At 43.7% G+C, this 14,393-nt stretch overlaps 1 protein-coding gene across 1 annotated transcript; it reads right to left on the bottom strand.

Moving 5' to 3' along the window:
- Nucleotides 1–2,615: 2,615 nt before the first annotated feature.
- LOC124271696 (glutathione S-transferase A-like) lies at nt 2,616–9,905 on the bottom strand. Its single transcript, XM_046706855.1, has 6 exons — nt 9,650–9,905; nt 9,250–9,315; nt 7,234–7,314; nt 5,502–5,579; nt 4,270–4,338; nt 2,616–3,409 (listed from the first exon to the last, which is right to left on the bottom strand). Exons 1-6 carry the CDS (start codon nt 9,815–9,817, stop codon nt 3,194–3,196), a joined length of 678 nt encoding a protein of 225 aa, XP_046562811.1. The 5' UTR covers nt 9,818–9,905; the 3' UTR covers nt 2,616–3,193.
- Nucleotides 9,906–14,393: the final 4,488 nt, after the last annotated feature.

The raw sequence follows: 14,393 nt of genomic DNA on the forward strand, positions 1-14,393 counted from the left end.
GTTAAGCTGGAGTTCTCATCAATAATAATCGGTGACTGGCGCAATCGTCTAGGGTTACGATGTATCCGGTGTCAGGGGTTTTCTATGATGTAAGACAAAACGTATTTTGTATCTTATTATCATTTAAAGTTTTTATTTGACTAACCTTGAGTGATAAAGGATATATTCATTTATTTCATGCAAAATGTCAAGTGTTCCCTACAAAATAGCGTTGATGACATCGTATCGGCGAAACTGTTGCCGCCCTCCACATCCGGGTATTTTGTATGGGTTTTCGACGATACTTTTCGTTCCGAACTGCGAGGGAATGTTGTGATCACGTGGCTTCCTATTTATATATTGCCTGTCACTAGCAGACGACTGATCTTACTGAAATTTGGCTTGCTATTTTTTTTATATAGGCAATTGATTTTGCATCTGAAGTGGTATTAACGATCCAGGTAAATACTATTGCTTTTATATAACTTAAATTCCGGATTTCTTTTTCAATAAAACTTCACACGACAGCGACTGGGCATCCGCCCTACCGATGAAACTGCTTTGTGCACTCCGTTCGCGCACGTACTCCCCGATATAGCGCGATAAATGCAGTCGTCGAAATCACCAGAACGTCGAATTCAGCTCGCTTTGGGATACATTTAGAGGCCCTTGATACTAAGCATCTGTGTATTCATTAATACCTTCTGTATAAAGCTTGTTTGATAGGCATATTTAGAAGTTGGGTAATGATAAAGTAGCAATTGTATTGATTACAGCTTCTTTAATATGTATATCTTGACGTATTGGTATAAATCATTATACCGTTAGCAAGCTAAAACTAACTTGATAACTGTATACGGGTCTATACCGAAACGTGAATCTATACAATTGGGCTTTGTCCTTCAACATATTTTTCTGCCGCTGAAGGAAGTCTTCTTATCGGGGAGGGGCGTAGCTACCATTATGAAAAAGGCACCGGCTTAAATGATTGTTGCTAAAATGGTTGGGCAAGACGTCAATACTATCGGAATAAAAAGCTTTGCAACCTATCGGGCGTACACGACAAAATTGACTTGCTACGCGCCTGTCCGGGGTAGCCTGTATTTCCAGGGCAGTGTGTTCACTGATTGCAGCTGGGATTATCAGTTCAAATGTCAAGGACGAAAAGCAATGTGAGACAAGGCCAATGTCACTGTGACTGAAATATTACTGAACAGGGAGGTATAATCTACGGGAGATAACGATAGAAAATGAAATGGTGAAGTTGCCGTAACGCCCAAATACCATACCATAGAAAACTATCAGAGATACGGAACGATAGGTTAGGGCTGCGTTGTTTACATTGTCAGTGCCATGGAAAATGTACTGGATTTTCAACATTATGATCGAAACTTATTGGGATTGTGTATTTGTATGTAATTTTTGTGGCTCTTTCTAGTTGAAGTTTGCAAATGTATTCCATAGTTTGGTAATTGGTAATTGGCTGTCTCCGGTAAGAATGTCACCGTAACGTTAAGGCGTGTGTGTGAAATATGATTCACGTTGGCAATCTATAAAATGTGTAGATACTACAGTCATGTTATAAAGTTACTATAAACAGAGAGTGTACGTTTTATTAAGATTCAAAATGCATACAAATCAGAGGCGGATCCAGAAGGGGTAATGCAGAGGTGCGCACCCCCCGCCTTTTGTCCTGAAAGTTAATTAAATGACCATTGAAACTCTTTTGTCTCAGACCACTTTGGTAAACCCGCAGGTATAGGTGCTGATAAACCTTGAAACATAATCGGACCAAACCGAGATTCGAACCCACGTTTCTTGCCAACCCAAGTGACGCAACTTTGAACAGCGAATGGCGGCGCCATCTTAGCCCAGAGAACCTCCACCGACTTGTGCTCCTTGTCGCTGAAGGAAAACTTCTTATTTGGGTCGCCCGAGAATCCCTTTTCTTCCAGAACCAACATGGGTTTCCAACAGGGAATGCTACCAGACCCCCAGTACAAACACATATTGGACGACATGTTTGAAACGCCCAGTCGATGTGTAGTTTCTCGTTACAGTGTGGAGAGAGACCTGTTACAGCGCTGTTGTCGGTGTGCGAGGGGTCAGTCAAAGGTCAAGGATGACACGCAATGTCCCTCAAGATAAAAAAAAATAATGAACCAAATTCTGTACAGAGAAAACTCACAACGGGTTGTGAGTAGACCACAGTGTAAGGGAGGTAACTGTAGCGTTTCTTCAAGAGTCTCGCTTTCAATGTTGAAACCGCCTTGAAATTGTTGTAGCTTGCGGATGAGGTGAACAATAATTTATCAACAGTTAAATTTTTTTTAGAATAATTTATTACTCAGAGAAAAGAGGTATGACATGCAAATGTCAATGAAGTCCAAACCACATACGATTGCGATCTTTTTAAAATATACTTCACTGCTCAAGTGGGGCTGTTGGGGAAAACCTTCGCTCTTCACGCCGAAGACCCGATTTCGAGTTCCCACATTCGGACAATGTGAGAAGCCCCAATGTGAGAAGCCCATGTCTTTTACAAAATCACTTTGTATCACTCACTCATTCCTCAAGTCTCTGATTCACTATCGTTGTCACAGTTGCAGCCAGGAAGCAACTTTAAAAAAATAAAGGGAAAGTTAAGTAATAGTTTATTGTAACAATGAAGGTACAATAGGTACAAGACTATATGTAAAATATGCTAAGTATAGCGAAAAACGTGGATAGTAATATCTCAGGCTTATGATTGTTTTCGATTAAAAATCGTTGCTGCCACGAATGTCGTTCTTTGGTTCGGCATGAAGTGAGTGTGAACTTTGATCAAAACCTAAATCCGCTTCGACCAGTGAATTTAATATTTATTTCAACAATATTTGTGTCGCCCGTACCGTGGTATAGCAGACGTTATTGCACGCCCCGATTAAGGTTCATAGCTGGGGCGAATCGTGATTATGAACTAATATGAAACTCTACGTTTGATTCCACTAGTCCAACCATGTACCATATCAGAAAACGTTCGTCTGTTACCGTGAGTTTAGATCAGAGTTGATTGCAACGTAAAAACCCAAAGCAATTCATACATGGATCTTGTCAAGCATTTCGCTAAATATATGGACAATATGACTTTGAAGCCAAACTAAAGCTGTTGACTTAACAGCGTTGGATAATATGAGAAGCTGCAGCTTTTTGTAGCCATTCTCAACGACAGTTCCTAAATAGGTCTAAACATTGAAGTGTCAGCGGGCTTCTCAGCCCAGTGTGGCGGCCATGATGCTTTCACGGATGGTCTGTCCTTGACCTTGTCGTAGTAGGCACTAATAGCGGGATATTTTGAGACATCAAGACCGAGTCTCACCCCGAAAGCGACATACGGAAAGAAGAAGACATCCGCCATGGTGAAGTTGCTGCCGACGACGTAGCCTCCGCTCTGTAGTGTGAAAGGCATTATTAGCATGATAGCAAGAACATTTTCGTCACCGTTTTCATCGGACACTTACGCATGACAAGGAGAGTGAGTAAGTTTTGGTTTCACGCCGCACTCGGCAATGTTCCAGCTATATGGCGGCGGTCTATAAATAATCGAGTCTGGACCAGACAATGCAGTGATCAACAGCATGAGCATCGATCGACGCAAATTGGATACGATGATATGTGTCAACTGTCAACCAAATCAGCGAGCCTGACCACCCGATCCCGGTAGTCGCCTCTTATAATATACGACAAACATGGGTAACTGAAGACCGATCCTAACCCGGATCTCCACGGTGAATCACACACCAGGTATGGGGGAATCAAACACCAGGTATGGGGGAATCAAACACCAGGTATGGGGGAATCAAACACCAGGTATGGGGGAATCAAACACCAGGTATGGGGGAATTAAACAGCAGGTATGGGGAATCAAACAACAGGTATGGGGGAATCAAACACCAGGTATGGGGGAATTAAACAGCAGGTATGGGGAATCAAACAACAGGTATGGGGAATCAAACACCAGGTATGGGGAATCAAACACCAGGTATGGAGAATCAAACAGCAGGTATGGGGGAATCAAACACCAGGTATGGGGTAATTAAACAACAGGTATGGGGGAATCAACCAACAGGTACGGGGAATCATACACCAGGTATGGGGGAATTAAACAGCAGGTATGGGGAATCAAACACCAGGTATGGGGGAATCAAAACAACAGGTATGGGGGTATCAAACACTACGTACAGAGCTGAAGTGATGGAGGATAATGTATTGGGTATGGGTAATTAGTCCACCCGATTGGTCGGTACTTACTGCCGCGAGGTAGCCTTCCCATAATTTCAACTCCTTTCGAGCAGCCTCGTACTTAGTCTTTAACAGCTCCTGAAATACAAAATGAATATATCAACGAAGAATATATATACACAAAATCAACAGTCAGGCGGTGGGAAGCAGTGGCCTTCACCGATGGTGGCGGTCACGGATTCAAGGGGAGATGACGGCCTTCATCGATTGTGGCAGTCATTCATTCAGTGGGACAGAACGACCTTCACTGATGGTGCCGCAGTCACTGATTCAGTGGGACAGAACGACCTTCACTGATGGTAGCGCAGTCACTGATTCAGTGGGACAGAACGACCTTCACTGATGGTAGCGCAGTCACTGATTCAGTGGGACAGAACGACCTTCACTGATGGTGGCAGTCACTGATTCAGTGGGACAGAACGACCTTCACTGATGGTAGCGCAGTCACTGATTCAGTGGGACAGAACGACCTTCACTGATGGTGGCAGTCACTGATTCAGTGGGACAGAACGACCTTCACTGATGGTAGCGCAGTCACTGATTCAGTGGGACAGAACGACCTTCACTGATGGTAGCGCAGTCACTGATTCAGTGGGACAGATGGTGGCAATGACCTTCACTGATGGTAGCGCAGTCACTGATTCAGTGGGACAGAACGACCTTCACTGATGGTGGCGCAGTCACTGATTCAGTGGGACAGAACGACCTTCACTGATGGTAGCGCAGTCACTGATTCAGTGGGACAGAACGACCTTCACTGATGGTGGCAGTCACTGATTCAGTGGGACAGAACGACCTTCACTGATGGTAGCGCAGTCACTGATTCAGTGGGACAGAACGACCTTCACTGATGGTGGCAGTCACTGATTCAGTGGGACAGAACGACCTTCACTGATGGTAGCGCAGTCACTGATTCAGTGGGACAGAACGACCTTCACTGATGGTAGCGCAGTCACTGATTCAGTGGGACAGAACGACCTTCACTGATGGTGGCGCAGTCACTGATTGAGTAGGACAGAACGACCTCAAAATATAATATTCTCAAGCAAGACGTAAAACCCAATTTCACCTCATCTCACCTTAACTCTTCTTAAATATCTTTCAATAGCAAAAAAAGTATATATTTAAACGTTTTTCGAAAGCTGAACCTCTCGCCACTACCCCCGGGTAAGCAACATTATGACTCACTAGGACCACAGGACTGTGGATGGTTACAGGGCAACATGTCTGATATAACTTACCTCATCAAGTTTCTCTTTCGGGGTACTAAATCTGTACCGAGCGATGTTAACGATGAAGTTGTCGTACACGTTGGCAGTCTGCAGAAATCAGAATAACCAAATGAAAGTTAAATGTAACACTAAATGTTTATTGGGCATTTATATGGAGGAATTTCTTCATAGTGAAATCTTTTGTTGTCAACGTAATGCTATAGTATATAGGTACACTGACATAACTTAACTCGATCGATGGTTTCGTTGTGCCAAGTGAAAATGATTTTATGGCCTATGGAAAACAGACAAATGTGCACTGACAAAGGATGTGGTGATAAATGGTTGGACACCACACGTTCGCCATAGAACAAACAGATTCCCATCCAATGTAACCGTAAACATCTGTGTACTGTGTAGTCTGTCTCCTCAACCACAGAGAATGAATTAAGAATGAAGTCTTACTCGCCTCTGTGGCATCACTGAGTGTCAACAGCAAACAATTTCATGGTTACACTATTCCTTCTTGGGGGTGTTGAGCCAAGTGGTTAGAGCGTTCTCTAGTCACGCCGGAGACCGAGGTTCGATTCCCCACCTGGGTACAATGCGTGAAGCCCATTTCTGGTGTCCCAAAAAGTGATATTGCTTGAAAATTATATTGCTAAATTCAGCGTAAAACTCACTCACTCACTATTTCTTCTAAGTAATGTCCCGAGCTTATCACTCAATTCTTGAATATGTTCGTCTTGCACGTGGCTGTGGGGGTAGCCTAGTGGTTAAAGCGTTGGCTCGTCACGCCAAAACCTTTGTTCGCTTCCCCACATGGGTACACTGTGTGAAGCCCATTTCTGCTGTCACCCGCCGTGATATTGATGGAATATTGCTAAAGGCGGCGTAAAACTAAACTCACTCACTCACTCAGTCGGCTAGTATTCCTTCACGGTAAACTAGTGATGTAGAATCGACTGGGGTATATAGTCACAATCAACTAGGAACTGGTAAACAATATTCAGGATCGGCTAGTATGCAGTCAAAGTCAAGTAGCGATTTAACATTGACTGGTATGCAGTGGCAAAAGGTCAGTCGTGATTTATAATTGGCTAGTATGCAGTCATTTCTGTCTTGACTGGCTAGTAGCCAGTCACAATAAGCTAGTCATGCATAATAACTTGAAGTCACAATAAGCCGACTTAGTTCCGGCTCTGATCGCAACAGAATCGACCAGTAGAGATCCGAGTTAGAATTGGTCTTCAGTAACACAGGCCCTCGTGTTTTGCGAGGTTTGATGATTAAAATGTTTTTATTTGAGATGACCCCCGACTCGAATGCTTCACCTAACGATGCTTCACCTAATTGTACTGTGAAGCATTTCGATTCGGGGTCATTTCAAATGTATATATATTTTAAAAAAATCTTAAATCCTCGCAAAGACACGAAGGCCTGTGTTCAGTAACCCATGTGTGTCGCGAGCGGCGAATAACGGAATCGGGTTGTCAGGCTCGCTGACCTGGTTGACACGTGTCATTGTATCCCAATTACGTAGATCGATGTTCATGCTATTGATAATTTATTGTCTGATCCAGACTCGACTATTTACAGACCACTGCCATATAGCTGGAATATTGCTGAGTGCGGCGTAAAAGAACGAACAAACATACACAGCAGGAACAATGTAACAGACGGGTAGTGTCAAGTAGGTCTGGAATGGTGTTTTATGTTTGCATCAAAGAAAATCGAACTTCGAAATATCCGATTTTCTCACCTCAGCACATCTCTGCACAATTCGGCCAAATTCGGCTTTATCGTCAGGAAGGAGTTTCGTCCCTTTGTCTGGAAATTTATTCTGCAAAAGAAATATATATTTTCGATTATATTACATTGCCGCACAGTTTTGGAGCTGAACAGTAGTCTGAGCATTCACTCCTCCTGCCGAAGGCATACAATATTCACTACAGACTTATACTTTGCTAAAATATATTCCCTTTGTTTGATGCGTTTGTATAATACACACACACCCTTGTCAATATCGGTCCAGTATTAGCCCATGCTTGTCGTAAGAGGCGACTAACGGGATTAGCTGACTTGGTTGACACATGTCATCGGTTCCCATTTGCGCAGATCGATGCTAATGATGTTGATCACTGGATTGTCTGGTCCAGACTCTATTATTTACAGACCACCGCCATATAGCTGGAATATTGCTGAGTGCGGCGTAAAACTAAACTCACTCACCATTATTAGCCTGGCATTTTGTGTATGAGACCAGCTGGTCATTCTCTCGCTATTTTGCGTTCATGCTCAAAGTATCCTCTTAATCCGTAACCATTAAGTGAGATGGTATTATGAAATGGTCAGGAAGGCAGGTGTCCCGGTCGCTTGTGTACATTTGACCTCTTGCATGTTTATACAGTATCACTGGCTTCCCTATGTTATTCTTTACCCTATCAGTTACCATGTTGTTTAAGCGTATCACTGGCTTCCTCAATGTTTGTACTATATCCCACCAATCTATCACCATGTTGTTTAAGCGTATCACTGGCTTCCTCAATGTTTGTACTATATCCCACCAATCTATCACCATGTTGTTTAAGCGTATCACTGGCTTCCTCAACGTTTGTACTATATCCTACCAATCTATTACCATGTTGTTTCTCAATTATTAGCTTCCTCAATGTATCACTGCCCTCATGTTTTTATTACATATTCTTTCCTCATCATTGTTAACTTGTTAAACATGTTTTCTTTGTAAGTAATGTATATATATATTCTCCCTTATACTCCCTACCATTGACCTGATGAAGGAGCAAGCATACACTCTCCGAAACGTCGTGTTATTCGCAATAAAGAAGTTGACATCCATAAATCTTGCTTTTCTTACTCACTCACCTAACTAGACTACCGCTTAGTCCCTGAATATATATAATTTTAAAAGTAACAAATATACCCATTTAAACTGAAAAGGAGCCCCAGTGAGTTATGAGATTCAACCTTAGGAAATCTAGACTTGCTTCATTTAGGGCTTTATCATTGCAGGAAGGCTAGGCAGTAGGGAAAATCGTGTGTTTCAGGGACTGAGAGCCGGACTATCACCTAACCAACTGGGACATTTGTCCCGGAGTGACAAGAGAAGCAGAATAAAGCTTGATTGAAAACGAAAAGACTTAACCCATTTCATTGCAAGTGCAGTTGACCCGTAAACACCCGGGTTGGAATTTATTTTCTCCACGACCTGCTGAGTCACGGGCCGGGCTTCAGACCGCCGCCATACAAATGGAACATTGCTGAGTGCGGCGTTACCCCAAAATAAACAAACCAACCCCGGTGATTTGAAATATAAACCGGAATGACACAAGTGGCAAAGCATGCATCAATAGTTAGTCGAACGTTTCTCCCCAGGAATGATAAGGACTGATAACTGACTGTGTCTGACTCAACAGCTATCTGTCTTGGCTCGCTCTAACAACGCGTTTGTTAACATAAAGCTCTTGCACAACATTAAAGTAATTAGACGATAAGAGTAACCCAAATGCTTCATTGGTCAAGTGAGATTTCATTTATACAACATCCAAACACGTACGCACTCGTACTCGCACGACCACGCACACGTACTCACGCACGCATGCACGCACACACACATTCACAGGAGATGTCAGCTGAAGCGAATTGTTCAGATTGTTTATGTCACGAATGTCAGCATCGGCGTGTCACAGACGCACGCAGACACACACGCACGTTCGTTTGATAGGCCTTGTTACATGTTGATGCGTTTGTTGATTACCTCAAGATAGAAGCAGATGGCGTTTGACTCGTTCACAACAACGTCGTCATCTTTGAATGTCGGCATCTGAAACAAATTTCATGCAAAAGAAAGAAAGAACTAGAAATATCTGACGGAGTGTTGCTGAAATTCATATCAAATGAATACCTAATATGGATTTCTCATGTCTGCATTTACAGGGAGTGATTTGTGCGCTTAGAGTAAAGAACGGCCAAAATATACAGAAAAAATTTACAACGTTACACAGACGAAATTCTATGGCACCACGCCCTTCTCATAATGAAATAAACAAACGCCATATTTCAACGCGCCGTCACACAGCAAATCTGACAAAGGCCTTTATGAGGTACATGGTCCTCAATGTCTCCAGATCAAAACCCTATGACATTAAACCACCTACCTGCCCGCGTGGGTTGAGTTTCAAGACCTCCTCCGACTTGTGCCCCTTGTCGCTGAAGGAAATCATCTTATTCGGGTAGCCCGAGAATCCCTTTTCTTCCAGAACCAACATGGGTTTCCAACAGGGCATGCTCCCAGACCCCCAGTACAAAAACATGTTGGACGCCATATCTGACACGCACAGTCGTTAGTCTCAACAGACTAGTGTGGACCCGATGCACTCCCTAGATATATGCGGTGTCCTCAGTAGGAGTGTCAGGGCAGAGGTCAAGGTCAACAAGCGAGTTCAGAGTTTAAACAAATATGAATGAACGGTGTATTTGCAACGCCTTAGAATGCTGGGCTACCCGTAACTCCTCCAATATCGGTTTTACAGACGACATACTGAATGGGAGGCGGAGTCCCAGTAACTGCATTTTTGCCGACCTTGACATTATGTGGTGGTGGTGGAATTGGGACGCTCTAACCACTACGCCACGCAGGTGGTCTTTGAAATTATGTACCTTTGTGAGCCAAAACGTGTTCGTATGTTTTGATCAGAGGCCATACTCATGAATGTTAGAAAATGCAATGTACTGTCCTGTCGGTTGTCTCCCTTGGTTCTGTATGCTCAGCGACAATTTGAGGCAGGTTTCTTTTGATGACGAAAAATGGAATTGACGGTTTCACCACGTCTCACATCACCACGTCTCGCATCACCACGTCTCACATCACCACGTCTCACATCACCACGTCTCACATCACCACGTCTCACATCACCACGTCTCACACCACCACGTCTCACATCACCACGTCTCACATCACCACGTCTCACATCACCACGTCTCACATCACCACGTCTCACATCACCACGTCTCACATCACCACGTCTCACACCACCACGTCTCACATCACCACGTCTGTCTCAAATCACCACGGCTCACATCACTACGTAGCTCATGACCACATAAAACATCACCACATCTCACGTGACCACGTCTCATATTAAAATGTTTCTCGTCACCACGTCTCACGCCATCACGTAACACATCACCACATCTCACAGCACCGCGTCACCACATACGTCAAAACGTTTTACATTACACGTAACCACGTCTCATATGATCACATCTCACATCACCACGTCTCACATCACAATGTCTCAAATAACCACGTCTCTCATCACCACGTCACCAGGTCTCACATCATCATGTTTCCCGTCACCACGTTCACATCACACATCACCACGTCACCACGTTCACATCACACATCTCCATGTTTCACATCACCACGTCTCAACGTCGCATGTCACCACGTCAAAACGTTTCACATGACACACCACCACGTCTCACATGACTACATCTCACTTCAACACATCTACGCGTCACACATCACCAAATCTCCATGTTTCACATGGCACGCCACAACGTCTCACATGACTTACAGCACCAACGTCTTACACCGGCACGTGGACTAACTGACTGACTGACTGAGTTTGGTTTTACGCCGCTTTTAGAAATATTCCAGCAACATCACGGCGGGGGACACTAGAAATGGGCTTCACACATTGTGCCTATGTGGGGATTCGAACCCGGGTCTTCGGGGTGACGAGCCAACCCTTTAACCATTAGGCTACCCCACCGCCCCCGGCACGTGGATTTAAGTTTGATTAACTTTGGAATGTACTCTCTTGGGCACAGGGTCTAACGTAGACGATAGGCTACACTAAGGCTTGTAAAAATGTTAAGCTGGAGCTCTCATCAATAATAATCGGTGACTGGCGCAAACGTCTAGGTCACGATGTATCCGGCGTCAGGGGTATTCTACGATGTAAGACAAAAACGTATTTTTTATCTTAATATCATTTAAAGTTTTTATTTTACTAACCTTGAGTTATAAAGGATATATTCATTTATTTCATGCAAATATGTCAAGTGTTCCCTACAAAAATAGCGTTGATGACATCGTATCGGCGAAACTGCTGCCTCTCCACATCCGGGTATTTTGTATGGGTTTTCGACGATGATCCATACTTTTCGTTCCGCACTGTGAGGGAATACTGTGATCAAGTGGCTTCCTATTTAAATATTGCCTGTCACTAAGTGGTATTAACGACCTTGGGTAAGTACTATTGACGTTTGCCTGCTTTCCGGATTTACATTGTCAATAAAACTTCTCACGACAGCGACTGGGCACCCGCCCTACCGATGGAACTGCTTGTCCACTCCGATCGCGCACGTACTCCCCCGATATAGCGCGAGCAATGCAGTCGTCGAAATCACCAGAACGTCGAATTCAGCTAGCTTTGGGATACATTTCGAGGCCCTTATATTAAGCACCTTTGTATTCATTAATGCCTTCTGTAAAAAGATAGACATATTTAGAAGTTGGGTAATGATAAAGTAGCAATTGTATTGATTACAACTTCTTTATATATATCTCGACGTTTTGGTATAGATCATTTAAAAACAAACTTGATAACTTTACACGGGACTATACCAAAACGCCGCCATATAGATAATAAAGAAGTTGTAATCTATAACTTCGCGGCTTTGTCCTTCAATATATCTTTCTGCCGCTGAAGGATGTCTTTTTGTCCGGGGTAGCCTGTCGATCCTATTTTTCCATGGCATTGTGTTCAGTTGAGAGGCATGTTTGCAGCTGGCATTATCAGATCAAATGTCAAGGACGAAAAACGATGTGAGACAAGGCCAATGTCACTTAGACTCAAATGTTACTGAGCAGGGAAGTATAATCTACTGGAGATACCAATCACAGAAAACGAGATGGTCATGCAAGTTGCCCAATACCCGTGAAGATTCGGGTTAGAATATTGACCTTCAGTAACCCATGCTTGTCGTAAGAGGCGGCTAACGGGATCGGGTGGTCAGGCTCGCTGACTTGGTTGACACATGTCATCGGTTCCCAATTGCGCAGATCAATGCTCATGTTGTTGATCACTGGATTCTCTGGTCCAGACTCGATTATTTACAGACCGCCGCCATATAGCTGGAATATTGCTGAGTGCGGCGTAAAACTAAACTCACTCACTCCAAGTTGCCCAAACACCCAAACATCATACCATAGTGAGTGAGTGAGTAATGACAATAATTTTCGAGTTACAAAGAGTGAGTGAGTGATTTTTACGCCGCACTTAGCAGTATTCCAGTTATGTGGCGGCGGTCTGTAAATAAACTCGTCTGGACCAGACAATCCAGTGATGAAAAGCATGAGCATATATCTACGTAATTGGGATACGATGGCAAGTGTCAACCAAGTCAGCGAGCCCTACCACCCGATCCCGGATCTTCACGGGTCTCATACCATAGAAAACTATCAGAGATATCAAACGATAGGTTAGGAATGCGTTATTTACAGTATTAGTTAATGTACCGGATTTTCAACATTATGATGGAATCTTTATGGGATTGTGTATTTGTATGTAAATTGTGTGGCCCTTTCTGTTAAAAGTTTGCATATGTATTCCAAAGTTTAGTAATTGGCTGTCTTCGGTAAGGTTGTCACCGTACCGTTAAGTGAGTGAGTGAGTGAGTTTGGTTTTACGCCGCTTTTAGCAATATTCCAGCAATATCACGGCGGGGGACACCAGAAATGGGCTTAACACATTGTACCCACGTGGGGAATCGAACCCGGGTCTTCGGCGTTGCGAGCGAACGCCTTAACCACCAGGCTACCCCACCGCCCCCGTACCGTTAAGCCCCAATGCAGCTCTGGAAGCAGTCTCACTTGAAATATGGAAACGTCCTTGTCATGCATGTTATGATCTATTGACAATTAACTTGTAAATCTTTGAAAGACTTACATACAGACTGACATAAAGAAAGACATATTACCGGTAATCAATACAAGGCCAATGTACATTTATTCAACGGGTTATAGGGCTGAGTGTATTTTCGTGTTTTCAGAACAGTTTAATTACTGGATACAAGATATAATGCAGTGTTACATTGTTGTTCTTCAGGGGTGGTGGGGTAGCCTAGTGGTTTAAGGGTTCGCTCGTCACGCCGAAGACCCGGGTTCGATTTCTGTATTCGGATTGTGACAAGTGTCCGTAGCTCTTTTCACAGTGCGGCTATGTTTTAAGTGGGCGGTGGGGTAGTCTAGCGGTTAAACCGTCCACTCGTCACGCCGAAGACCCGGGTTCGATTCTCCACATGGGTACAATGTGTTAAGCCCATTTCTGGTGTCCGCCGTGATACTGCCGAAATATTGCTAAAAGCGGCGTAAAACTTAACTCACTCACTGATGTTCTGCAAGATATGTTTATGGATATGAGACGTACCTTGACCATCGCAACACAACGCCGCTTTAAACAGTTCTCAAGGTATATTGCGGCGTGTGGACTTCTTGAGGGTGGAACGCCTTAAGCCTTTACTTGTCTCAGACCACTTTGGCGAAACCCACAGGTGCTGATAAACATTGAAACATAATCGGACCAAACCGAGATTCGAACCCACGTTTCTTGCCAACCCAAGTGACGCAACTTTGAACAGAGAATGGCGGCGCCATCTTAGCCCAGAGAACGAACTCGAGACAGTAGTACCCGAAACCATACCGTACATATACCCTGTGAGTTGCTGAAACTGGTCTCAGTATAGCCTTGATACATTGCTTAAGAAGTTAATTACATGATTAGGAAGCATGAATAAAATCTTTTTCAAATTGTAATAAAGAAATTATTAGGCTCGCACGTGTTATTCTGCATATTATTACCCATACGGAAATGGCTATGCCGCTAGGCTAGT

This window comes from Haliotis rubra, unplaced genomic scaffold (genome assembly GCF_003918875.1).
Source record: "Haliotis rubra isolate DU_JTF1 unplaced genomic scaffold, ASM391887v1 Scf1623, whole genome shotgun sequence".
NCBI classification, from domain to species: Eukaryota; Metazoa; Mollusca; class Gastropoda; order Lepetellida; family Haliotidae; genus Haliotis; species Haliotis rubra.

Excerpts from the sequence above, each read along its gene's own strand:
- LOC124271696 (XM_046706855.1), bottom strand. The coding sequence starts at position 9,817 with ATGGCGTCCAACATGTTTTTGTACTGGGGGTCTGGGAGCATGCCCTGT. Across the intron at positions 9,316-9,649 it reads AACTCAACCCACGCGGGCAG|ATGCCGACATTCAAAGATGA; the intron begins GTAGGTGGTTTA and ends AATTTGTTTCAG. Across the intron at positions 5,580-7,233 it reads TTGTGCAGAGATGTGCTGAG|ACTGCCAACGTGTACGACAA; the intron begins GTGAGAAAATCG and ends TGATTTCTGCAG.